This window comes from Anopheles ziemanni, chromosome 2 (assembly GCF_943734765.1).
Source record: "Anopheles ziemanni chromosome 2, idAnoZiCoDA_A2_x.2, whole genome shotgun sequence".
Classification (NCBI taxonomy): domain Eukaryota; kingdom Metazoa; phylum Arthropoda; class Insecta; order Diptera; family Culicidae; genus Anopheles; species Anopheles ziemanni.
Genome location: NC_080705.1, coordinates 77,662,433 through 77,689,337, shown reverse-complemented (window position 1 = coordinate 77,689,337; position 26,905 = coordinate 77,662,433). Strand labels below are relative to the sequence as shown.

The 26,905-nt window shown below is 45.9% G+C and overlaps 1 protein-coding gene across 1 annotated transcript in view; it reads left to right on the top strand.

The window, feature by feature from the left end:
- Window positions 1-9,128: 9,128 nt before the first annotated feature.
- LOC131281145 (uncharacterized) overlaps window positions 9,129-26,905 on the top strand; it is a 30,086-nt gene continuing 12,309 nt past the window's right edge. Inside the window, exons 1-3 of the mRNA XM_058310404.1 lie at window positions 9,129-9,205; window positions 19,902-20,608; window positions 26,355-26,601. Coding sequence (XP_058166387.1) covers window positions 9,129-9,205; window positions 19,902-20,608; window positions 26,355-26,601 — 1,031 coding nt within the window. The remainder of the gene's footprint in view (window positions 9,206-19,901; window positions 20,609-26,354; window positions 26,602-26,905) is intronic.

Here is a 26,905-nt window from a genome sequence, read left to right as displayed (position 1 = left end):
ACTCCCCCAACTATGTGCGCCATATCGTCTCGCAACCATACAACTTTGATTTTTGATGAGACATTTTTGACAGACACCAAACCGCCAGCATACCAAACAAACAACGCGTGCCGCCGCTGAGTTTCCCATGCTCACTCTCGCACCGAATGTCGCAGCATCCATCCGCTGCTCATCGAGTCTCACGTCAATTCGATCAACACACCAAAACCCGTGTGTTTGGGATGAGATTTTCACTACCACCGACTTTCCACCAGCTCACGCACAGGACGTTAAGTTTTTCTCTTTCTCGCCGGATCGGTCAGTAGTAATGCTTTTATGATTTTCTCAACCGCCCGCGGGAGTGGTAGTGCATACTGCGTACGACTTAAGGGAGCGAGAGAGTGAGAATAGAGTGACACGGGAAAACTCCCGACGCGCGTCGGGTTCATGCGGTCGGTTGCACGGCCGTCGGTGCCAGACAGCGAGTAACCTTCGGTCGTTCCGGTGTAGTCGGTCGTTGCGCGGAAGCCGCCCTCTTTGCTCGAGTATTTTACCATTGTGTAGTTTGCTTTTCCCTTTTTGTAACCTCCCTATCACTATCGAGCTTTGGGTTCCAAAGGATTTTCATCAGGGAGGAAAAATTGTGCTGGTGAAGAACCCAATTAACAATGGTGCATTTGTGTAAGGACGGGAAAATGGTTTCCTGCGCCACTGCAGAGATAGTGAAAGCGTGATGACAGTGATATTGAAAAAAAGGGTCTCAGTGGAGTTTTTCGTTTGTGCAAAAAGAAAACCAGTGAACGCCTTATTCCGAACCGGACGGTGCGAAAACCCATCGCCCCGACTGAGGCAGAGATGGCGTGCGCGCGGAGTTAGAGCGTGTGAGTGGGAGAGGGGATGGAAAAAGCAAAAAAACACACGGCACGCCAGAGGCTACACTCGATGGCTTCTGGGCGGAGTGCCTTGACGGTTGATGATAGAGTGATAAAATTTATCTTATTCCCAGCTGCGCCGTTCGTTCCGCGGGCGTCCCGTTGAGGGCGCTGTCCGAAATGGGAAGTTGAACGGGTTTGCTCCCGGGTAGGGTCTGTGAGACGAGCGGAGACGGGAACGCGGCTGCTTGTTTTGCGCGACGGAAAAGCAACGACAAAAAAAAAACGTGGAAAAAAAAGGGTGAGGCACTTGAAGGGTGACCAGCAATGCAGGACCAATGCGAGTGCGTGCGTGCGTGAAGTGACTAGAACGCGTGCCAGTCGATAGTGTGTTTGAAATTGAAAATTTTGTCCAAGGTGGACAAGGTGTGCCTTGCGGTTATTTTTCCGACCGTGAAGTGGTTCCAGTTCGAACTACTGAGCAACACTACAACAACCAATGTCAACCACGCGTCCTTTTCGTGCAACTGACCTTTTTAGTGCACTGCAGTTTTAAGGAAATTGATAAAACTTTTCAGCTTACTAAAGTCTATGTGAAAAGCATCATATGAACCAAGTCGGAATCAGCAAGCCTTGTAAAACTCAAAGGAGATTACTAGAAGAATATTTCTATATATTTATTCAAAGAAATTCTAAGAAAATTCCATTCTCATGAAACACAATCTCGTTCACATCCTTGTCGCTTTGATTGCAGGTTGGTAGCCTTCGATTCCACGTTATCATTTTTCGGGTTTCCCGGCAGCTCCTGCAAAGCATCGGTGAGCACCAAATCCCGAACGGCGTGCAAATGCCAAAGGTGAACGCCACAGTCGGGTCTGGCCGCGTGTGAGCGAGCAGAATTGGCTTAATAATTTATGCTCCTCCCCCACCTCCCCCACTCCACCGTACTTTCCACTTGAGGAACGGAACCGCTCTCCTAACGGCCGAATGGAGGCGCCTGGTGTTTTATACGCTTTTTTGTTATTCATGAGGGTTTGTGATTTTTTTTTTTATCATAAACATTTCTCACACACTGAGATCAAAAGCAGGTGTGTAGAAATTGAAGGACACTCGTAACTCGACCTGCCACCACCCCTCGGAAGCATTGTTTGCCCAGCATTACGTGCATAATGGTGTTTATTAGCGTGCTGATAGTTTGGATACGTACCATCGATAGTATAGGCTGTTCGCGGACGGATGTGCAGATTAAATTCCCAACATAATGGGTATGAAATTGTGGCATGATCCGTACCTGCCGTCCATGGCTATGGCACGTCCATTTATTCTCCTGTTAGTTCGTTCGTGTGGTTGGGAAGGGAGGGTGAAAAGGCGAATGGTGATGAACGAGTCCTTTGAGGCGCCACCCAACCCTTCCCTTGCCTCGATCCGTTCACCAGTTCTACTAGCGCGAAAGGAAAAATCCATCAAAAAGCAGTTGATTTACCGCTGATTTATCGTTTCGTACTCCTCGTACAGGAGAGAGTGTGCTCGCTAGGCGTTGGGTCAATTTACTCGGCAGCTCTCTTTGCTTCTTTCTTGCTCACCACTCTCTCTCTCTCCTGTATTGTCTTTTTCTCTTTTCTAAAGCGTGCCGGTTGTTGGCACCGTGCAACGAGCACCAGCATTAATCGGAGTCCTTCAGTCAGGCCTCGCAAGGACTCCCGAAGAACTCCGAGGTGCGAGTTCGGAGAGCAATTCGGTCGCTTGAGCATACGGCCATCGCTCATTGCACTGAGCGCGCGGGGCACGTTTCCAAGCGCAACGTTGTACATAAAGTTTTTCGTACGTGGGTGCGACAGACTGGCTGGCTTTTTTGGGTGGTGAACATAAATTTGCGTTGCCTTCGTGATCGTGGCATGTGTGGCTGTGGTGGTGCGCCTGCTGGGAGCACCCGGAAGACAGCTGACGCTGTGGCTCGACGAACACCTACGCGGGCCGAGCGAAAACCTCGACGCTCGGAGCTCCGGGGTAGATTATTTACTGCCGTTGCCTCCCCTCCCAGTGACTGGGTGGTCGGTTTCCTTGGCGTCCGTGCTGTCGTCGAGTGTGGAGTCAAATTATGTACGGTTTTGTTCTGAGGTTTGGTGGTAGTGTAACGAGAGTTGAATGAATTGGAGACCGAACGCTTCCGTCTTCCGTTCCTTCGGAGTCGATCAATCGCCGGTTTCGAAAGAGCAAAAGGTCAATTGCAGTTGATGTGTATGTATATGTAAGTGTGCGTGTGTGTGGGTGTGTGTAGGAGGTTGTTTCGTTCCGGAGGTAATCATTTGATTAATGAATACAATGAAGTGATTAAGTGGCATTAAATTTTTTTTATACCATACGATCATGGGGATATATGACGCACATAAAGTAAACTTCAACTTGAAACCATTTTTCTACAACTTCAAATCGTGTGTGCAAAAAATGTACCAACAATTACCAAAAATTTGGCTCATGCTTTATTAAATTGAACATAGACAATTTCTGAAACTGCGATGGAGACGCCCAGTCTTTCATGTAGAAACCGTAGTTTACTCATTAGTAAACGAATTACCACTATGTTCCTGGTGCTGAACATTCTCATGAGGACGCTTTTTTTTAATGTTCAAACAAATTGAGTCGTAAAACAAAACCCGACAACCTCTATTAAACCAGGCTAGCGGCCGTTTTCATCCACTGACCTGCGAAATATGTATGACATTTCTTGTTTACACGCTCTGACGTGTTAAGCGATTAGTCAACAAATGCTCCAGCAAATAAAAAAGAAAAGGAAAACCACGAGCCGCACCACCTACGAGTGTCCTACTATGGTGGAGTATTGAATCAGCAAAACCAATACGATAGAAAAAATATAAAACACGTCTCCTAACGTGGCCATTTGGCTGCAGACTAATTTTTTGCCCACCGACCACCAAATGTACACACCAGCTCACCCATTGGTTTGCCGTCCGACACTGGCCAACGGGAAACCATCGAAATGCGCTGCATTCCGATACGGTGTGCAGGAAAATTTGAATTGAACTTTTTTGTTCTAAATACCAAAAATATGCCACTCCTTTTCGTTGGTCGAAGCTGCGTTTGCATGCTGCGATGCGAAACTTGTGTTCGTTTTCATTCCACTTTGGAACGTATGAACACTTCGCTATCGAACTGATTGGCTTCCATCGGTACGGTTCGATTGGGAGCAATTTGCTCGATTGGAATGTTAGTTTATTTGCTTGTTAGTTTTTTTAAGCTTTTTTGTTTGTTTGTTTGTTTGTTTGTTCCCGTACGTCAGTCACACAGTTGTTCCCGTTTTCTTATCCCTACCATCTGCAGCCCGCTGTGGCAACGAATGGGGCTGTGCAATTGTGTGCCAATATTTTTTCCCTCCCTAACACCATCATGCGTATGGGTGTTCTCTGCAGCAGGTATTTTTTTCGCATTAGTTGGTTTAATTCTTTCAGGATCGCAAACAATTTTCATCTGCACTTCCATGCGGAGCCGGTGGTGCAATGGAAAATGGCAAAAGAAAAACTAATGGAACACCGAAAAATGTCATGCGAAAGAAGTAAAACCGCCAACGCATGGAAGACATATCTTCTGTTGGGCCAAAACTGTGTGCGAGGAGAACTGCAATAACCGGGTTTTTCTTGCTGGTTTTTTTTTCCTTCCTTCTTTCCTTTTTTTTACTCGTCCCTAAAATTTGCCATTCGTTCTGAAAACAACGCGCGTAACATACAGATGCTCAACCTTGCGCGGTGCTATTTTTAGCAAGCGCGTACACACTCCACTTGTTTGCCTATTAATACGAATCGCATGCTGGGAAACAATGAGCTATCGCGTGGAGCGTAGGGATCGGTAACAGAAAATTGTTCTCAAATAAAACATCTACTTCATTCGAAAACATGCATCCACTGCCTTCATTCAGTAAAATAGTTGAGGTAAGGCCAACCGATGAGGGTGTGTAGGAGAGCGAATGCAAAACCAATCTCGTCGAGATGTAATGCAAAAATTTGTAACTCACTTTGAGCGAAAGGATAAAATTATGTGAGACGTGGGATGCCAAGCTTTTTGAAGCATTCAATTATCCTACATATTTAATACTCTGCTGTAATGAAACTTATGTTACATGTCGAACTACATTTACCCTTGACAGGATTCTGGTGCATGAAAATAAAAGAGATATGTCATGTTCTATTGTACCTACATTTTCTGCATGCAATGCATAAATTTGATCAAATTATGCATGCATTTCTTGTATGGCTTTCCTCCGGCCTAAAACACATTCATTGCACATGCTGGCCAATAAGTCTCGTCTTTTTTTTTTACTTTCAATTATTATTCGGCAACGAATCCGAACATCTCGCACCAAAACCAACCTCCGGGAGCCATTGGGCCACAGGACCTTGTTTGCTTTGCCTTGCACCGACCAGCCAGGTTCGTAAAGTTACCTGCATCGGAAAATTGGCGCCCATAATTGACGGTAGCAAAAGTTTTCGTTCGACTCTAGCCGGCAACGGAGGAAAAGGGGCGAGGGCAAAAGCGCATAATGGAGCGCGTCACGGGACATCGTAGAACCATGGGATCATGAATATGTATTACCCTGCCAGTTAACGATAATTGAATTCATTCTGTCGTCCAAAGTTCTTTTCATCGTCCTTGCGATGGCGGCCCCGGCCTGAGCTGCATGGAGACGCCCGGTGTTTCATCGTGCACCGGATCGATTTTTCCATTCTTCGAAGGCGCAATTCAAATATGAAAATAAAAGTCAGCATGGCATGGGTTGGTTTAATTTTAGAAACCATTGGAAAGTACATCGGGATACACCTGCGATGCCCACATCGGGCCATATTTCATTAATATTCATAATACCTTTCGGCAAACATAATGTCTATCGGCCGGGTATATTGCCGTGCGATTATCTCCGGAGTGATAACAGAACGGCTGAAATCGCCACGCTTCACTTCCCGGTGGCCGATTTATGGTTCTGCTACTTGCGTTTCTTTTTTCTTCCTTCCTTCGGCGAAGAACGAACGAAACCGAAAGGTCACACAGGGTTCATTTCGGTGCACCGGTTATGAACCCCCGCATGGATCCGCAACGAAAGGAAATGTGGCCATGAAGCGTATCAGCAGATGGAGAAACGGGTAGATCGGTTCTTGATTCGATGTGTGTGTGTATGTGTACAGTCAAAGCGTATTTGCTTTGCAGATATATTGCCATTTATTGAACAGTCGAGGGAATGAAATCGTTGGGATGAAAAATTTCGGATTCATATTTTCATTCAGACCGAAAGAAGAAGATAGGCTTTTTCGGGTTTTCTTCGTTCAGTAAATTTTATATTTTTAGCCATTTGTATTGATTTATGACCCGAATAATTTTTTTGAGCTCTTAATAGTAAATATTGTAGAACCAAACGCCCTAGCTTTATTTGAAAAACTTTTGAAACCTTTCAAAAAGTAAAATATTCTCTCATGGTTTAATGTGTCGAAAAATTTATCCATTATTACACATGTTTCCATTTATTGATAGAAATGAAACTCACAATTTATGCTGAACTCCAACGGATAGAAACCATTTGTTTTCTAGCTAAAGTTTGGAAAGCCTACCGTTCAGCGCCCGTTTCGATCGTTCGGCAGGCAATTACTGTCGGAACAGTGTGGCTAAGAATTAGGACGACACAAACAAGTTTCCCTTCGACACCATCCGCCGGACAACATCGGTATTCCGTGTGTGTGTGTGTGTGTGTGTCTGTCCCAATCCAATAAATGTCTCAATAGCTCTCACACCTAGCGGCCACCGGGAGACATTCCTTACCCGGGAAAACTTTTGACAAGAGGATGATAATTCTTTCGGCCTCCAAAGCTGCCTTTGCCACATGTGACATCGTACCGAGCGACGATAGAAGGACACCAAAAACCAACCGGAGCAAACAAGAGAACCGCTGAAACGAAATAAAAACGCCCTAGCCGGAAAAGCAGTAACACAAATAATGGGAGAACGCTCAGGAATTCAATTCCTGCAAATCCATCCACATTGCGGCTGGACAGGGCAACCTCCGTTCCCCCCGCCGTGGTTTGTTAAGAGGAAAACGATTCGACCGAACAGATAAGATATGAAAAAATAAATAAATAATACCCTCCCCGAAGGGACCCGCCGGGTATGGAAAACCCATCGGAAGTTCGGAGATGAAAAACGACGTGCAATCTCGAGTGATTCTCACCGCCATTGGAAAGCCGGACGTGAAGGAAGGCACATACAAACAGGGGGGAGGAAGAAAACATGCAACCCAAGAACCGCACGAAATCAACGAAGCTGAACCACTTTTCTCTTAGCTTTTCGTTTCCGTTCATTCTTTACGGTTCGGATTTTACTACATCCTCTGTTTTCCTGCACTTGTCCATCGTGCCACCCGTCCTTCCAGTAGTCCGGGTCTTGGGGGTGGAAAACTTTGTAGCGTCCGAAAAAAAACACGAAAAAAACATCGATGCTCGATGAAAGGAAGATGCGGTCCGGAAGAAAGTCCATCCGCCCAGCACTATGTTTGCCTCCCCCTCTCCCCCCTTAGCAAGCTTAGCGGAAGTGAAACAAAGTAACCTCCTGTGACCGAACCGGACAGAGCGGCGATAATTGAAGCAGGAAGTACGGGCCAGGAGTGGAAGTCATTGGCCCTTCGCGTTTCCCACTGATCCCTTTTCCTCTGTTACTGCCGATATTATCACGTTTTCCTGTTTCCTAGCTGCCACTTGAACCGAGAGAAAGCGAAGGATGTAGGAGGGAGGATTTGTTGTGCTCCTCGAAGACAGCACTTTGAAGGATGAGCAATTGCAGTTGCTGCAACCGTTCCGCATTTCCCGACGATCCCATTCGTCCCGGGATTCCTGAGGTTTATTGGGAAGTGGAAAATTGTGGATCGCAAACTGCTTTACGACCTGCAATGCATCTTTGGTCAAGTACGGTTGAATGTGGAACTCTCAAAAATAGTGTACTTCTTCTTCATGCAATCGCTGCTTTGTATGTTTGTTTGGAGAGATAGTTTTATTATTGCAGTTATAGCTCTCGTTGTGACCTGCGCTTATACAAGATGAGTTATCGTAAATGAGGAAAGATTTTGAAGTAAATGTATATTTCTTTTTCTTTAAAATCCAATTAATGAGGAAAAATTTATGTGGCAATATGTGATCGATTCGTGCGAACAAAGTGAATAAAACATCAACCCTCTACAACCCGCAACGAGTGGAAATGTTCTAGTGTAAAAACTGAAATCCTCGCGAAACGTTTTCACGTCGTTCACATCTAATCCCGGGCCGGTTTTCTTGCTCTCGCCATCATATCGTCCCTCACGGCAAATCGTTACAGGAGGGCGACAAAAGTGGATACGAAAAAAAAAAACTTAACAACGATCGCAGTCGGAGCAACTTCCTTTCCCATGCCCGGAAGTTTGTAGCGTATTCGATGCCTTCGGCAAATCGGGCTTGGGTGGTGGTGCCATTTTCCCGACCCAGCCAACGGGGCTGAAAGCGCTCCCGGAAATGGACTCGATACGGTTAGCGGAGCCGGAGTTGACGCGTAGAGGGGAAGGTAGAGTGAAAACGTAACCATCGAAAAACCTCGCCCGGAGCCCGGAGCGAAAAAGGAAGGAGGGAAAAGTTGGCGAAAAAATGTAAAACCGTTGTGGTGCTTTCTTGTCGCGGGTGCGTCTTATCATTTTTTTTCCTTCCTTCCTTCGCCACGAAAGTCGTCGACTCCCGAAACCGACGGCGGTGCACCGAAAGGAAGTATATTGTCGAAAAAGAAACCCTACCGAAGCCATCCCCGGAAAAGCGCGTTCGGAAGCCGGAAAATGGAACGGAAGCGAATTAAGTGTTGAAAGGCGAACAGTTTTGCAGTTCCCCCGCTGGAAGGGCCGCGGATAAACAACGGCGGACGGTGTGCGGTGTGCGCCGTCCAAAAAGGTTGTGTGTTTGTGGAGGTAGAAATATCTGCGCGTTGTGTTTCGTTTCATTTATTCATTTCGTCTACTTTTCGCCTCCCATCGCCGCAGCAGCAGCAGCAGCTGGTTAAGCGACCAAGCGGCGAACGTTGCGCCGGGCCTGCTGTGATGTGATCATACAATCCCAAAGTGTGTGCGAGTGCCTGTGCTCGTGCGTAAGTGTGTGGCGGTGAAGGTTTGTAAAATTTATACTGCACCACGACGTGCCGCCGCTCGGCCATCGGATCGAACAAGGGCGCAGAAAAGAAATCGCAAGGAGCGAAGAGGCTAATCGCGGGATTATGGCCGATCTTCAGGCGACGGTCGAGTTCGCGGTCGAGTTGTACAAGTTCTACAATGTGGATCTGTTTCAGCGCGGGTAAGTTGACACGAGATTCGTGTTTAATATGTATGGCATCTTTCGGGTCTTGGTTTTTTTTCATTATTTTCCTTTCTGCCGGGGGATTAGGTGCAAAGCGCTTTTCATTTGCCTTTTGTGAAAACGATTGCACTGGGTAACTGTTCTAGCTAACGTCAGTGGGTGGCAGCTGTGATGAGCTGTGAATAATGCTTTGTTTTAAATCGTTTCTTATTTATATTTAGAAAAGAAATTATTTGGTTTTTTTATTAAAAAATTATTTAGTAGCAAGGGATTTGTCTATGTTTATATTTTAAAAAAGTCATGACATGGCCACCAATCTTAAAGAATTATCACACAGTTTGAAAAGCTGGCAAAACCTAGAAAAACATGTATAAAATATCTTGTGTGCTTCAAAAAGAATGTATGAAGTTAGATTTGGCTACCAAAGAAAACTTTTTTTGTTGAGCTGAATAATATGAAATACCATAACCTTTCCTCTAATGTCAAATTTATCTGAATATTGTAATGCAAACATGAGAATAAATTTGTTCAAATTTCGTTACGCACCACGCAAAGACAGACGTGTTACACACTTTCATATGAAGTAAATCTGGGTTACCATCACATTTTAAATTATTCACGTTTGACTATACCGTAATAAAGCAATATATAGAGTAAAAAGCTACATCAATTCTACTTGTGGCGCTTTGTTTCCTACTTTAGACAAATTATGTGTCACTGTATTTCTTCCCACTTTCCACTTAATGGAGCGGAAGTCGTCAGCTCCAGTTTCGCAACCAATTTCCGCTGGGAATGTCTGGGGACATACTTTGAACCGACGCTTTGATGCAATCAGTTCCGTAAAGAAATGGCGGAGGAAGCGTTCGCGTCACGGTGTAACTTCGTTTCCAATCGATCGCCATTTCACCCGCTGGCAATATCTAATTACAATTAAATTCCAGCAATGCCGGGTTGTCGCCTTCTTCCGCCGTCCGACCGTATCCGGGGAGGTCGTGATATGGTTGTTGGTGTCGTATTTTAATGAACCAACTGCACATTGCGTTCGTTAGTGTGCGTACGCAGTGGAAATTCAACCATAGAATCGATGAAATCCTACGTCGGGTAGCTTCTTTTCGGGATAGGACTGGGATTGAACCCGATGTGGTGATTTCAAACCACATACACAAACACTCATACACTCTCCAATAGGTGGATTGAAATTAAGGACCAACGGTAATGTCCCTACGTCCCTCAATAGGCCTGGCTGCACGTGTGTTGGGTAATTGAATTTCCCAACGCGCAAGTGTCCGTATTGCATTCAAGGGAAAGCTTTCCCGAGGACAATATCCAATACACCCTCCACACGCAATTTGATGTATGCTGTGCCGGGTAATGTGATGTCCACCATGGCCAACACCCTCCTTTCTTGCTTCCCTGGCTGGAGGAGGTTCTTTCAAAATGGGTATAATTCGAATTTGATTCCATGGCGGCAGGACGACCATCAATCAGGTCTCCGTCGGACCAACGTGTGCGCCCGGTTGTCTGGTTGCGTGCCCGTAATTGCGAAGACGAGCAGGACCATTGGCTACCCGCCTGATTGGCCAACCGTGACATTTCTAGGTCGTTGGCCGCATTCCACGCCTGTTGGACAGCAGAATGCGTTCTGCGAAAAATTGAGAAAACTGATTTCAAATTAATCGAAAATACGATTACCCCTGGCGAATGGAAACTCTTTGTTCGATATTTGATTCGATAGTTTAAACTATGGATAAGATTTAATAAATTATATTCACTTGAAGTAAGTTTATTTCAGATTATTTAAACTACAGAATTCCATAACCTTTTTTGAAACTCTTCAGCAAAACTTACACTGAGCAAACACCCGACAGGAGGCTGTACAACTTTATCATACATTTTTCAGCATATTAAACGAAGGATTAGCTCAATCCGAGATCGAAAGATTGCCAACGGGGGGCCAAGGGAAAATGTTGTCGAGTGGTGCGTGATCCGGTTGAAATATTAATACGCTTCCTCTCTGGTTGCTGATTTATTGAGTAGAACCAATACCGCAAAAGTCCTATCCGCTTTTCCAACCCGGATGTGGCCGTTCGGCTACTAGCGCTGACATTTGTGTTTTCCAGCACGTCCGCCGAAAGAGTTGCAAAAACCGATTTCCCAGCCGGATTTTCCAAGTATGCACTTGCAAATCAAGCACGGCTGGTGGTCGCGTGATCTCATAACGTTTCACGATAAGTAGTAGGACAACACAAAGCATAGACACAGGTTGCGGTTACTGGTGGCAGGACTTTTCCTGCAGCAGGGATATCTTTCCGCTATCTAGGCCTTAAGCTAAAATTGAAATGTCCAGAGCAGAACCAGCTCCGGTCCGGTTTTTTGGTAGACACACTTTGAGTGTATCTTTTACCCACGCGAAGGCAAATACTTTTTCACCCTTACCCATGGCTCTTTTCCGGGGCCTTGGGCTTCTCGCCCTTTCTCGGTCTCTCTTTTCCCCGTTTCGATGTATAATGAATCACCTGTGCGTCCTTGTAACAGGATGGCGCTCACCTTTGCCACCCTGCTTTGGTTACCAACCTTCCGTCACCCCTCCCCCCTCTCCCCCACTGAGCAGGGCGGACTAGAAGGAAAAGTTTTTCTCATTAAAATTTATTTGTTTATGTTCGAGTGTAATCGGGTTGAGAGCTTTTCGCTGGAGGTGAATTCCGGTTCGGGTTGCGCTCGCTGGAAGTAGTTTATTGCCCCAGGACTGTAGCCCATCCGTTCCGTAACCGGACGGGCAAAGTTTTTCTTATTTTTTCTCAATAATTCCACGACTGCGGTGGGGCATGGATGGTTTGAACTTTTTAGTCCAGTATCAAAATAAAAAAATAAATATAATTTCTAACTTTATTTATAAGCTTTTAAAGCGGGATTTAAAAATATCTTATTGCTGGTTGAAACTATTCATCCCGTTGAGTTCATGTTCCACCTGAAGGTGGAAATTTACCGACGCTTCTGTTCGGAAAAGTATCAAGATTTATTCATCACACGCTGACACTCCACCCGTACGCTTTAGCAAATGAATGGCTGATATTTTCCGACAACCGGCAACCATTGCAGACACAAGACGACTGGAACGAAAAACCGATCCGACGTACGACAAACCCAAAACAACAATCTTGTGCCATCCGATGTCCCAATTACCAGTGTGTACCAGTGTTTTCCCGCGCACCCCGAGCTCATTTAAAGTTAATGCAAAGTCACGCTCGACGAATCGGGGTCGCTCGGTAGCTTTTCAATCCTGCGCTTCTTCCGCGGTGGTTCCGAAAAGAAGCAGGGACTTCTTATCGGTTTGCCTTTCTTGTTGCTTGCTGGTTTCTTTGTATCCGACACATCCTTTGAATTCTGCGCCTCTTGGTATCCAAAGGAAAGAGAAGAGAAAACTGTCGAAACATTTTTTTTGTTTAGCATAAAAATTATGCCAAGCACAACATCAAACCATGAAAAAATATATTACCTAAGAATACATATTATATAAATATAATCTAGAACAACGTTTTCCTATGCAGATCAAACATGGTTTCCGTCACATTTAATCTCATTCCAATGTTCCAAAGCACCTTCCGGACAAAACTCGGGTCCATGTTTTTTCATCCCGTTGTCGCCATCTTGGAAGGAGAAGTTTAAAACAAAACCATCACCAATAATGGGACTTCGGCTTATCCGAGTCCTTTAAGACACGCCAGATGCGTGGCGATGTTTATTCAATTACTTGTTTGTCTTGCTTCACCTTCGCCCCGCGCAGCAAGACTGTCATAAAACATTTGCCTATCCCGGTGTTGGCTTTGCACTTAATGCACACATACCATTCTTCATCATTTCCCACTGTCTGCCCCAGCATAATCATCTCCAATTTTCGGAAATGGGAAAAAACAGCGCGACCCGGGAGAAATCTTATGCTCAGCAGTAAAGCATAGATCAGGTGGAGATGGAAAAGGGCGGGCCCAATGTGCCGCTTGGGACAACATCGTTCTTTTCCATCATGTGCAGCGGAGTCGCTGCTGAATGGTACTGTTTTCGTTCCGCAACTCATCGCGCCGGGACATAAAGGGAAAGAGTGCTAGGTTGGAGTCGATTTAGTGGCTTGTTTTGGGTCCGTTTCGCCGTTTTCTGAAGCCAGGGCCATTCACCTAATTTCACCGACGGGCGCCATCCCGCCAACGAACGAAGCTGAAGGATTGCCAAATCCTGGTCGAGATTGGATCTCATGTTTACGTGTGTGTGTGTGTGGTGGCGAAGGGTGTAACAAAACGGAAATGAAAAAGGATTGTGCTGGAGGAAAATGGATTTTCCATCGCTCGAGCGGGTGGCGAAATACGCCCCATTCATGTTTCATATTTGTACCATTCGTAATGATGCTGCAGGATTTTGGCGAGCTACGTTTTACCATTGTCAACGAAACTAGAGAGTGAGAAAGGGAGAGAGAGAGAGACACGGGTAGGATGCTTTCCCGGTTATTCCCCAAAAAGGCAGCAAGGTACGAAGACGACAAGGTATTTGGGACATCGCAATGCTTAGCCAACGACTCGTGCGGAGATCAGAGGGTGTCATTCGAAGCGAGAGAAAGGATTCGCACACAGACAACAGCAGAGCCCTTGTTTGTGGTGGCTCTGTGTACCAATCGGAGGCCACAATGTCGAACGGCGTACGCTATTGTCAAAGACCCCAAGAGGAAGAGTAGAGCGTGTTGAGGAAAAGCACATTCCCATAGACCCATCAGGAATCGGTGGAAAATAACAACGGTTTGCTGGTTTCGAGTGAAATGTTCCTTTGCCGACCTGCTTTCCCGGGAAGCACTCGGTATTGGACTGACTTGAACTGTTTCTAGAATCAAAATCATGTTCTTCTCTTCAAACAAGTCAAAATGTTTGTAACCGAACAAAATGCCGAACAGGTAATCTAAATTGTAATTGTTAAAGACTACAATTACATTCTTATTGAAATGTAAATAATAGTTTACTCTATTTTAGAAATAAATACAAAGTTTTGCTTATTTTCTGCTTATCATTTTGTTTCCCTCAACACACACATGCTTGAGGTCTGGCGAGGGACAAAATAAATACTACATCCGTGCAAGAATTTCCCAACGACAACGGTGTCAGTCAGTCACTCTGTCATATCCTTCCTCTCAGGGCGAATCTAGGAGCATCAGGCAGGGAAGGAAGTTTTCTTCAGTTCCGATTAAAATGAAAATATGTGTTGTTCGTTCACACCCCCCGAATGTGAGCAAAAGCGACGCACCGGCGGGGCTTCGGAATCGGAACGGGGTCATGTGTTCGCGGAATGTGTGTTTCCGGCCGCGCCAGAACGGTGGCCAACGCTAGGGGCGGGCGGGGAAAAACATTACGAACGATGCACAGTGCATTGTTTGTCGCCCGGTCGCTGGCTTGGAAGATGGTCCCTCGGAACGGCGCCAACAAGCACAATAGGTCGTCATCGTCACGCTAAGGAGTGAGTTATTTTTCTGCTGCCACCATTCAAGGAGGGAAGAAATTCGTACAGCATCGGGGAAATTCCACGCTGTCCGGAATTATCTCCGATGGTGGGAATGAACGGAGGGGGGTAGGAGAACTTGTCCACGAAGGAAAAAATATGTCAACAATGCAAAAACCCGCCCCGCGCATCTTCCTCTTTATGGGTTTTGCTTGCTTGTGCAACTATGGAAAATGTGTGTCAGGGCAGTGAGTTTTTCATTTTCCATTATTTTCCACTCCAAGCACTTCACCGCCAGGTTGAAGATGCCGTTACCCCATTGTAATTTACATTGACAGACGCGTTGCGATACTAACCACTGATAACAGGGCACCGGATATGAAGCAAAACTCATTCGTAACTTTGAATGCATCCGAAACATGGGTGAAGTATTCCTTTCCGTTGCTTTCATTTCCCCCAACAATGGGTCGATACCATCGGAGGAGAAAAACATGTTTTCGAGAATGTTCAAAAACACAGTACATTCTTTTTTAAATAATATTAAGTCACCCAGCTTTTCATCAATCACAACAAAATGGGTTGTTTGAGCTGTTAGAAATACGAAAACATAACAAAGCGGATGAAAATTCGAGCTCGTTTGTTTGTCAAATAAATACCGCATTAATTAGGTCGGGTTTCTTACATTAGAGCTTGGCTCTGTCAAACTACAAAACAATTTAACATTTCGTCTTGCAATTAAACTGTAAATAATCGCAGCTGTCAAACTACATTTCATTTGAGTCCTTGCATTGTGTAAATGGTTTTGTTTGTAAATGTAGGTCAGTAAACGTTACAGAAACTCATTTGGGAAGGTCAGTGTCAACGGGCGGAGACGAATTTACGCCACTGTTGTTTTCCGCGCGCGCATATAAGAAAAACATTTTCCACCTTCGGTCGTACGTCAACCGTCGGATATTAATTTAAGGACGAAAACCCCGCACAGGCAGTCGAAAAAGGCGGCATACAAAGGAAAAAAATTGACTGCCAGGCACGTGGGGTGCGATTTTCCCCTCCCACTCGATGTTAACCGATTGATGTTGACTGGCAATTGGGGTGCTGCACGCTGTGGGGGATCTCATTTTCCACCACCAGTTTCCTACCAACCACTCGAGTAGGGTTTTCCCGATATGGAAACGACCAGGGCGAAATTTATGACCCCCATCCGTCCCAACCGACACCAACAACAAGTGTCCAAGGGGCGCGTGAGTAAGGCTCGTTTATTCCGCGCCCAGGCCAGTTTCCTTGATGGCGCCACGCTGGCGAAGGAAACGATTTTCCCCGAGTTCGGTTCAGTCATTCATTTTCACACGACTTCCGGCCTACCTGACGTTGCGGTCGCTACCCCCGTCGGGATGGGTTGATGAAAAATAGTCGCTTCAAAGCGAGTCGTGACGTAGTGCCGGGCCGTAGGGTGGAAAAATCAAACACAAAGCTCGCGAAAGAGGACGGAAGTCAAATGCAAAACAATCGTGGCAATCGCCCGGCCATGAAACGCTGATTTGCGACAGGAAAGGAAAGTAATGGGGTGATTATTTCCGATAACTGCCATCGTTGAACCTGTTGAACGTTTAGTTCTAGCCATCAGTCTAAGCAGCGCATCTTACAAAGACGGTTTATCTACCTTTTTTATTGTCTTTATTCGGATAAAAATTTCTGTTTTGTTTTCAAAAATCACTTTTAAGTTTCCCTCAACGTTAACAATGCAACTGAGTTTATCGGTGATTTTTAATTTAAGACACATCATTTTGTTAAATTGGTTTTTATCTTTCCGGCCGGAAAACAATATTCCTCGTATTTTAATTCACGAAATCAATTTCCTCCCGTCACATTTCCAACACAAGCACACTTCTCGGAACAATATGAAACATTCGCTCGCAGTGCATTCGCCAGAACTATGTAATAACGATTAGGAAAGTTGGCTTCGCTATTGACGACCCGAAAATTATCCACGCGCTTGAGCAGGAAATGAGTTTTCTCAACCGAGACAGTTTTTCCTGCCCGGCGGTGGTTTCAGCTGTGGAGGAAAGGCCCTCCACCTTCTCTTTTTCCAGCCACCCATTGCAAACCGGTCCTGGAAGTTCCGCGGTGGGAAAATTCTTCAACCGAACTGAAAACTCCATCCCACTTTGTGACAATTGAGTACTTCTCATTCCCGGGCAAATAAATGCCGGATAGAGCGAACTGTCAAGAAGAAAATTCCACCCACCCACACACACACCCATTGGGACGAATCCTTCTAACTGCCATTCTTGGAACTCCCGATGCTCTTTTGCTGGATTGCTGGCTTCATCGCTTCGCAGGCGGAACGAAGAAATAAAAGGTTGAAAAAAAATTTTACCACCCCACAAATCGAGTCTATCAACCGATCATCGCCGGAAATGGTAGCCGGGTCACGCGGGCACAAGGATATCCCCAATCGAGCGCCCACTGGACAGCGAATCGGAACGTGCCCCAAGTCCTTATCGCGCTCGTTTCCATCGAGACGGCGCTCGACGGTGGGGAAGGTTTTATATTTTTTCCATGTTCCTTCCCGTTTGCCGGGAAAGTTCAGCATCATTTCGAATGCTCCCTTGAACGATTTCCAGCGTAGAAATCTTGCCCCCAGCTTTCCACCGCGCGCGATGCGGTTTAGACAGGAGGGTGGGGAGGAGGGTCCAAGCTGTCGTGACAATTTTCCCGCTGCTGGCCGGGATTTTGCAAACGGAGTGATAAACTTTTGCTGCGCCAAAGTAGCAAAATGTTTGGCAAAGCAAAACAGTGAAGAAAAGACTAACGAATCCAGTGGGAGAGTGAAGGCAGGGGAGGCCGGTTGGAAGGGTAATTTGGCAGCGAACGGAACGGATCCATCCTGTAAAGTCTTAGCCATCTCTCGGCGTTCACTGTCGTTCCGCGGGTGGTATGTGCTGCATGGTTTTGACGTACGTTTCTCTTCCGCTTTCCCGGCGGCGTTTCGAAACAGCAGCAACAACAAAAAAAAGGCTCAAAAGTACTAAAACCAACCATTTGCTTGGTGTTTCATGAGCCAAAATATTTTACGACCCCGCTGGAAATCTCTAGTCAGCGGGTTAGCAAAGCGAGGACGATTTTATCCTCGTCGATTCTTACTGCACAATCGTTTACGTCGCTCTCTTTTAGTGGATGCTTTCGGGACTCTTCCGATAGTGAACAATTACTTCGATCACATTTTACATCTTTATTATCCATAAAAGTGGTTGATTTTTATTTTGTTGTGAAAGCAACTTTTTTATCTTAAAAAATGTTGGGAATTTGACAGTTTTTTTTTACGATTTTGGGTTTTGAAGAAAATTAGTAGAACAATTGTAATGAAATTGTATAGAAATAGATGATGTCACAGAAAAGAACTGTCATTGCAACATACCAAATTATAATAGAACAGAAATATAATAAACCAAACTGTAAATTTGAGCACGCTAACTTGAAACTCTCCCTTTAAATCTCAAATATTTGATTGAACCTTTCCGGCGAACAGGAGCCTCTTCCTTTTCAAAGGGATTAGAGATTGCCGGGTCGTTCGTTTAATTAGATTATTGCGAAAAAGAGAATAAACCGGGGTAAAAATCGTTTGAATTCCCCGGTCGTTTCCGGCCCAACCATTCTCCCCCTCACTGCCCCCGGTCGCTTAAGCCGAAAATACCGTACCGTGTAACAAATGGGCTGAACGCATTCTTAAACATCGTAACGTGTTAACGTCCGACCGGCTCGGTCCCTCCCCCTTTCGGCGCGTCCGGCGTGTTGTCTGGGTCAATCTTAACACTAAATCCCTGCAGCAGGTGGCCGATGTTTAAAATATTGAAATCATTAATTTTAAATCGTCCCTCCGGATCGGCACCGGATCAAATGGACCGGAACGGCAGAAGAACGTTGGACGCTAGCTTTTTTCTTCCGTCGGTCTGAACTGAGCTTACACGGACGCAAATGTTGCAGATAAGGATCTTCGAAAATCGAATTCTACCTAGCCAAAAGCGTGGTTGGAAAGGGTGATGCCGGTGAAATTTGATTTCACTATAGTAAATTCAACGATGACAGTAATTTAAAATAATGGACTATCGGAAAGGGTAAAATAAATCACTTGCATATTTTAAAAAAAATAAAATCTGTTTCGCGTTTGATACATGCCCTACAATTTCTCCTCTTTTATTATTGCAATCCTTTCCTCGCCCTGTTATTTATGATTATTCTAAAAGAGCCCGTCTGGAAAGTTGGGTTGGTTAAGGTTTAAACAAGTATTGCCTATGTCTGAAAAATATGTTCACAAAAAATAGGGCAAAACGTTGAAAAGAGGCCAGACCTACCACCATGTCACCGACATCCTGGTCCAAATAATGTTTTCGGTTCGGCACACCAAGGAAAACTTCCCTAACCAGAGCCGGCTCCCCAAAAACAGGACAAAGCGTAACGTGCATTTTTTTTTTTTTTTTGGGAACCGTGACCCCGGGTCGACTCGGGGTTGAGCGACCTGTGGTACTAAGTAGAAAAAGACCAGCACTTCGTAACAGTGACAATCTGATCCTGACAGTTTGAGCCACTTCTTTCGGACGCTTAATCCACCCAGCGTTGGTTGGCCGTGCCGAGCCTCATTTCCTTGTCCCCCTTCCGGTCCGGTCAGGAGACCGAAACGAGGTCATAAAACCATTATTCTGTCGCTTGGCAGAGGACGTCATTGGTGTTCCTGGTGTCCCGGTGGGCTCAGCGTGCAGCTCCTTCCACGTTCCTGTTTTTTTTTGTGGCGCGTGTCCCATCCCTTGCACACCGAACACCAAACTGTCACTCACAAATGCTTGCGAAAAGCTTCGGAACCGATGCTTTTACGATGGTTCCATTCTTTCCGAGGGAAGAAAATTGTGCATAGCAGCGTTTGGTCAGCTTGGTTCAACGATGGATTATTTCATTGTGCTTCGGGCAAGAAAAATAGGCTAACGCAACAAAAATGGGCTCGGACGATAGGATCATGCTGGCTGCGTAAATCCTACGTCCGGCGCCAATGATATCCTAATCGCTCCGAGGCAGTGTATACATATCTCAGACGGGTGGACAAGTGGCCATTTGATTTTGATACAAAGTACTTGAAAAGTTAAAGTTCTTATTTTTGAAACCCCTACAAAGAAGTTCCGAACTCCAATAGACTAACCTTCTCGCCCGCTTTTCCTTTCCGATCTTGCAGATTGTATCAAGTGCGATGTTCACTGCGCGTGTCACCCCGACTTCCGGTGCAGGTCGAAACGTGCCTGCCGGACGCGGCAACCACCGGCATACCCTCCGTGCAGTCGGTGCTGAGTCAAAATGGCGGCGGTGGCAGCAGCAGCTTCACCCACAGCAACAACAACAACAACAACAGTGGCGCGACCAACGGCAGCGTCGGAGCCGGATCGTGCACGAGTGGGATAGCGAGCGCGGGCGGAACCGGCAGTGGCTCCTTGCCGAGCAGTAACACCGGAAGCGTCGGCGGTGGGGCCGGCCTGGTGGCGATCGGAACCAACTCCGCCGGCAATGGTGCTCCTCTGCTGGCGAACACGGGTGGGCGCCCGGAAGTGGGCCCGCCGTCGGTCGGGAGCAGCGGTGTCGGTGGTGGAGGATCCCTTTCGTCGATGCCCAGCAGCTCGATGCCCACGCCCAACTCGGCCGCCACGAGTTCCTCCGTGTCGGGCACCCCCGGTCCGTCGAGTAATGGCATGGGCGGAGGAGAACGGGGAGCGCGAATGAGTGGGGGAGGCGAGGGCAGCAGTGGCAACTCACCCACCACCAGCTCGGATAGCCGTTCCGGTGCGACCATCATCGACGATGCCGGGGCGTCGCGTGTCTTTCAGATCCTCTATCGCAACGAGGAAGTGTCGCTGCGTGACGTCATCATGTTCCGGGCGCACCTACTAGGTAATGATTGGGCTTTTACTAACACTCCCGCTTAGAATGTTCTCGAGGATGCGAGGAGAGGCCTTTGGGGTTCGGTGGTCCTTTCCCGAGATTGCGTGCGAGCCACTCAACTCGGTATCGTATCTTTTATTTATTCGTTGTTATGCGTACACGAAAGCACTCAGCGTTATCAAATCGACACCTTGTGCATCCAATTTATTTGAACGTTCTAGAACCGGCACCGGAAGTGTGCGTAGAATATTACACTGAGGTGCATATGGTTCATAAGAAAATATGTTTCAGTAAAGATAACTATATCATACTGTAATAAGGTTCTGCACTTACCACAGTTGTTACCTTTCAACCATCTTAGTTGCACTGCATTATCATTTTCTCAACGCTGTTTCTTCATACTAGCGAATCATATTGCCATGGTTACTTGGGTTTACTAGTGCTGGTTGGAAATTCAGAAAGTGTTTAATACTTTCCGTTAGCGTTGAATGATTATTTCAACCGTTTAAAGCGGTCTTCATTGGCTTAATAAATGATAGCATCTTTCACTAAACGATAGCAGTCAAATGACATTGGAATAACCAAGAGCCTTTGAAAAACAAAGAACCATGAAAAACCTGGAAACCTTCAACCAACACTTGTAAAGCATTGAGTTTACAATAACCATGGTAATTTTAGTTTTCAAGTGTTAGTTTGGGATTCAGAAGATGTTTGTAGGTTGAGCATTTAGCGTTAAAGGAACGTTGCTACCGTTTAAAGCAGACTTAACAGTTTTTGTTTCTTTCTAGATAATGGTTATGAATGCTTTAGTATTTAACGATATTGTGGTGGTAATGGCGCTTTTTATTGATCGTCTCGCGTTTGTTTATGATGATCATCAAAACAAATAGCTCCTCAGAGCCAAAACCATATGACAAACGATACATAAAAGACATTCAGTTCGCTGAAAAAACAAGAAAATGGAAAAATAGTACGGGTCCTACACTCTTTTGTTCGACACTGTATGACGATTATGGCAAGTAACGACGTTGTCTATCACTCTATTTATTTGCCTCCATCTCGTTCACTCGAGTGCTCGCTCGAGTCCGCGCTCCGAGGGCTCCGAAGTTCCTCCCCTTCTTCCTTCTGGGACGAGTCTGGCCCGGATTCGGTCGTTACGTATGCAAACCCATTAGATCGTAAATTGTAGTCTCACATTCGTCCGAAAACCGACGTACCAACCGAACACGTCCCTTCCCTACGCTGCGAGGGTCTGCCCCGACCTCCGGGTCGAGTGTGGCTTGAAACCCCACTCCATCGTCCGGTCCCTTTAGGATCCACTTTTCCATATTTTCATATGCCACCACCCCATATCGCCTCCCTCCCCGACCGGTCGTTACCATCCCAAGACTGTGAGGCAAATCGGAGGCCCTACTCTGGTTTGGTGCTGATGAGCTAGCATGAGATTGCATGAATGAATGGCCGGGAACATGCGCACATTCGTTTTCAATTGCGCCCCGTACTACCATTCCGTGGCGTGATTCTGCTCGCCTGGGAAAAGGGAGGGAGGGGAGGGGGCATGGGACACTTGCCAATGTGAGCACTGTCTGTGCATAATTTCTGGGCTTCTGGCCAGATACACGGTACGTACGGATGTACCGTACACTCGTTCGTACGCGCCCAACTCTGGCAAAGGGGCGTCAGAAATTCGATACCTTTCGCACCACCCCACCCATCGTCTCCACTGTCCCGGGGGGGTCCGGTTTTTCGGTCGCCTTGGTGGAAACCCCCGGCACGGCTTTGCGATGGCAGCAAGAAGGCAGCGAAAATGGCACCGAACCCAAGTGGGTCGACCTCGAGGAGCTGAGCTGGCCAGCCGAACGTGCTGCTAAGCAAACACTCGAGGGTCTGCACAAGCTCGAAAGTGGCCCTGGGGAGAGTGTCGGGAGCTGTTCGAGAATGTCGAGGTGGTTTCAGGGCGGAATGCAGATGGGCTGAAATCGGATGAACTCCACGGATTGTGCTGCCCCTTGCCCGATCGATCGATACCGAAGTCCGCTGCCAAGGGACCCCGGATCGAAGGATAGCATTAACTGCAGCAGAACGTCGTACGACCTCCCGCCATCCGGAACCGAACCGAGAATGGCTAACTGGTTGGGAGTGTGTTGTGTTTCGTTGAATCGATTTTGGCAACGATTCCTTCCCATGCGTGCGCTGTGGTGCAAAACCTTTTTGAAACGAACTGTAAAGTAGCGTTTGATGGCATGCGAAACGTGCCCAGTTCGCTCCACTGTGCTCTTGTCGAGCTGAATTTATTGTAATATATGTGGCATTGCAGTAAGAGTGCTTCGAAAAAGCTGCCGTCGAAGAAGAGAAAATCGAATAACAATATTCAACCGTATGGTGGAGGAGAGATTACAAATTCATATTTATTGGTCAATTGAATATTCTGACATGGGATTTTTACATGTGCATGATTATAATTGGATTGAAAAAAGAATTAAACTTACTTTCGTAAACCATATACAAATTAAAGTACTATTTAAAGACAATTCGCCAATCAAAATATTATTCTGAAAATTTGTTTATCAAAACATTGCAGTATCTTAGACACATATTATAGTTTTTTTTTATTTTTTTTTTCATACATTATAATAATTTTTATAATCGATTGTCCAGAACTAAAGGGTAGAGTTTATTAATCTTTCTTTTACTTCCTCTTTATTAGTGTGCATTTGTATCATATATAACGAATTGTTCTTCATAATTAAATAAAAAATAATTTAAATAGAATTTATTTTTATACAATAGCACAAAACACAAAATATTATCCATACACTCAACATTGGCTTTGCCAGAAAAGGCAGCAAAATGCAAGCACAACGCAGGGACAAGAAAAAAGGTAAAAAGGAAAAAAATAGGTTAAGGTGGAGGGAGGCGCATACTTTACACAAAAACAAATTTACGTTCTTCCACTGTTTCGCTTCCTCTCACCTTGTCCCCGCACGCAACTGCACCGACAAACACTGAGAGGAGCGTTTCAAAAACTACTCGAATGAAAAGCACTCTCATAAAACGTGATAATCTTCTCGATGTTTCCGCGAGTTTCCCTCGCATCCCCAGCACAGGTTGAGTTGGACGCAAATAATGAAAAAAAGAGTGGAAAAGCTCTACAAAACATCGTGTGGAAAATGATCCGCTACCAAATGCGTCCGTTACATACTATTGCTAGGATTCAGTTGCCGCGACAGGAAGAAAGAGGGAAAAAGGGAAAGAGCAAACAAAAACGACGCCACATTAAGACGGGAATAAAAGTAAAAAAGGATACCGACGACTTAAAGGTCGAGTATGATCCGCCCCCTCCCCCCCCTCGGCATCCTCTTTCCCGCTTCGCACGCTGGTGAAAAGGACACAGGACACGGTTGGTCGACCCTTCGGGGATGCGAATCGATCCGAGAGAATTCGAGCGCCATTAGATGCCAACTGCAGTGCACGAGTGCTTTTTAATAGTACTTAATCGCTACTTCAACCGTTGGGCCGTTGAAAGTCCCTCTTACTTTACCTCTTGTGCGTCTTTTCCTCAACTCATACGTCAATGTTCTTCCGGCGTTTCAGCTGATCGGTTGACATCAATACGCCCATTTTATCGGTGGAGAATTGGCTAGATTTTCGTCTCTAAACGATCAAAACAAAGAATGAAACAAATTTTAGAAGAATTTTAAACAACAAAACAATGTTATAAACATGGTCTTTACATAGTGGAAACTCCATCTTTTACGAGTTTGAGTTTCAAAATGTATTACGTGAGACTGCTTTCAAATTCAACCACTTCATGCTTCCCCCAGTTAGAATCCATCAATTTGAAGCATTACTCAGCCTCAGCCCAGAAGCCGTAAGTGGTTTGTACTACGGACCGACTGGGAAACTTCTCCGTGTCTTACCCGTTCGTGTTGTGCAAGCGTCGAACCGGTGAATGACACGAATTTAAGGGTGTATTGTGTATCGGCAAGCGTACTAATCTTCTAGTGGCCGGTTCGTGGAAACATGCCCCGGCCGAACACGTGCTGGCAAAGTTGAAGCACGCAAAGCCGAGACTAGGAAGTGTTGTTTGCCGGTGTTTGTATGACGTCGAGTGCCGTTTTGATGAGACTGACGCGTGACATAAGTACCTTGTGTTCCCTGTTTATCGACGGGGACGGGCAGAATTAAGGTTTCGAATAGTTTCATTATTACTTTTAGTTTCCCACAAGTCGATTTGAAAGAATGTAAAACATAAGTAAAATAAAATCATTAAAATGGTGTAAAAAAAACATTAAACATAGTGTTAACGATTAAATAATGTTCAGCAAGCACCTGTGACTGTCTGCGAACAAAGACGAAACCACTTAAACCATGTTTAAATTGTCGGAAAATAACGACTAAATTAATTTGCTTCTCTCCATCCCAGCACTTTCTCTCCACTATGCACAATGATCAGATTAATTTAATGTGACATCATTAAAATATTCCTCATAAGCTCGTTACACTCCCGGGGTGCCCGTTTGAGCGGAATTCATGCTCCTCTAATTGACCCGTTAGGTCTGGCCCTGATTACGGTCGGAAAATTATGATGTCTCGGAAAAATCGTCTCGATCGCAGAAAAGGTCCCTTAACGACCCGGACCCGGATGCCCTCCTTCGACGTGGCGGATGGCTTGCGAGCGGAGGGAGGGAGTGAGGGATAAATCAGTTTAAAATCTCATAAGAGTTTTCCCACATGGCCTCTGCGTGCTGTGGACGCAAACACACGCACATCCAGCAACCACCCAGTTCCATCGCAAGCTATGTAAACTAGCAACATTCATCGAGCAACTTTCTGGCAGACACTCACTGGGCTGGTTCACAGGGTTCTTACCTGAATTCTGGCATCCGTATTTTCTACCCTCAGACAGGCTTCTGTTTAGGTCCAGGAATATCGCACCCATAGCGCCGTCCCAGAAGCTTATGGTAATGTAATTGCTGTTGTGCTTAATTCACCGTAAAAATGTCAACGAATAAATCACCAACGCCTTCACACGGGCGGGTTCGAAATTCTCAGAATAGGAAGCACCCACCGGGAGTCGGTGGTGGTCCACCACAATCCGGTGGAGGGCAAGGACGCACGCCATGTCAGATGTCAAAAACTCAACCGACACACCGTCACCCTCTCGAATCCGCGTACCGCACAGTCGAAGTGAAGCGACATTTATCGATCACGAAAATTCGGAACCCGCCGCCAAATTCTGGATTGTGCGGTCCCGGAGTTCGATTTCGGGTTTTCGGCACGAGTGCAATTGTTTGAGGTGACGTTGTGTGCTACCGACATGGAGTGTACCGCAACCCGTGGTGCCAAGCGCTAGAAGCTAACTTCCCGAACGGTGAACCGAACAAGTTGGGCGAAATTCAATCACACGCTTTTCGGCGAGCAATTTTGGTTTGCCTTCTTCGACGGTTGGGCTTAATATCCGGTCGCTGGTTACCATGTCATCGGAGCTGGGTGTAGAACGCACCATCCACGCCACACACTCGGTACTCCGATCCGGGCAATCCGTCGTCCTATCCGGATGTGTGGTGGAAGATTTTGGAAATTAAATTTCGTGCCGATCGTTCGTGGCGTATGAAAGTAATACCGTGCACTCGTCCGAGTAATGCGCTCTACATGATATTATGCAAAGTTCTGGGGGGTGTTTCTAAAGTTTTCGAGACCTAGCCCTGTTTTTTACAGCGCTAATAATATTCTCCCTCTCTCCAACCAACAGTCGACAGTCGCCACCTGAAGGAGTCGATCGAGCGGGCCGAGTTCTCGCTCAACCTAGAGCTCTGGTTCGGCGAGCAGACGAACGGAAATATCCTGACGCTTGCCTCGACCCGCACCCTGCAACTGAACTTTCACCCGGGCCGGGGGCTACACTACCATCTGCCGGTGCTGTTCGATTACTTCCACCTGGCCGCCGTCAGCATCGGGATCCATGCGAGCCTAGTCGCCCTGCACCAACCGTACATCAAGTGAGTATTACCGTCCTATGGTGATGCGGAATTTTCCGGCAGGTCGTGTGAACTTTTTAAAGGGCGCCTAAAGGGAAAGGAAGTAGAAATTACGAGTAGATATATGCCCTGGAAAGGTCAGATTTGATGTAGTGTTTTGAAATGCCGCCGATGCATCTTGTGCCCGGAAAATATATAATGTGTAGTGTATGTTAGTGTCTTGAGTAACAAGGTATAAATTAAATTAAATAGAATGTTAACCCAAGTAGTTTACTAGCTACACTAATAATGAAATTTAGGAAGTCGCTTCGTACCAGACAATAAT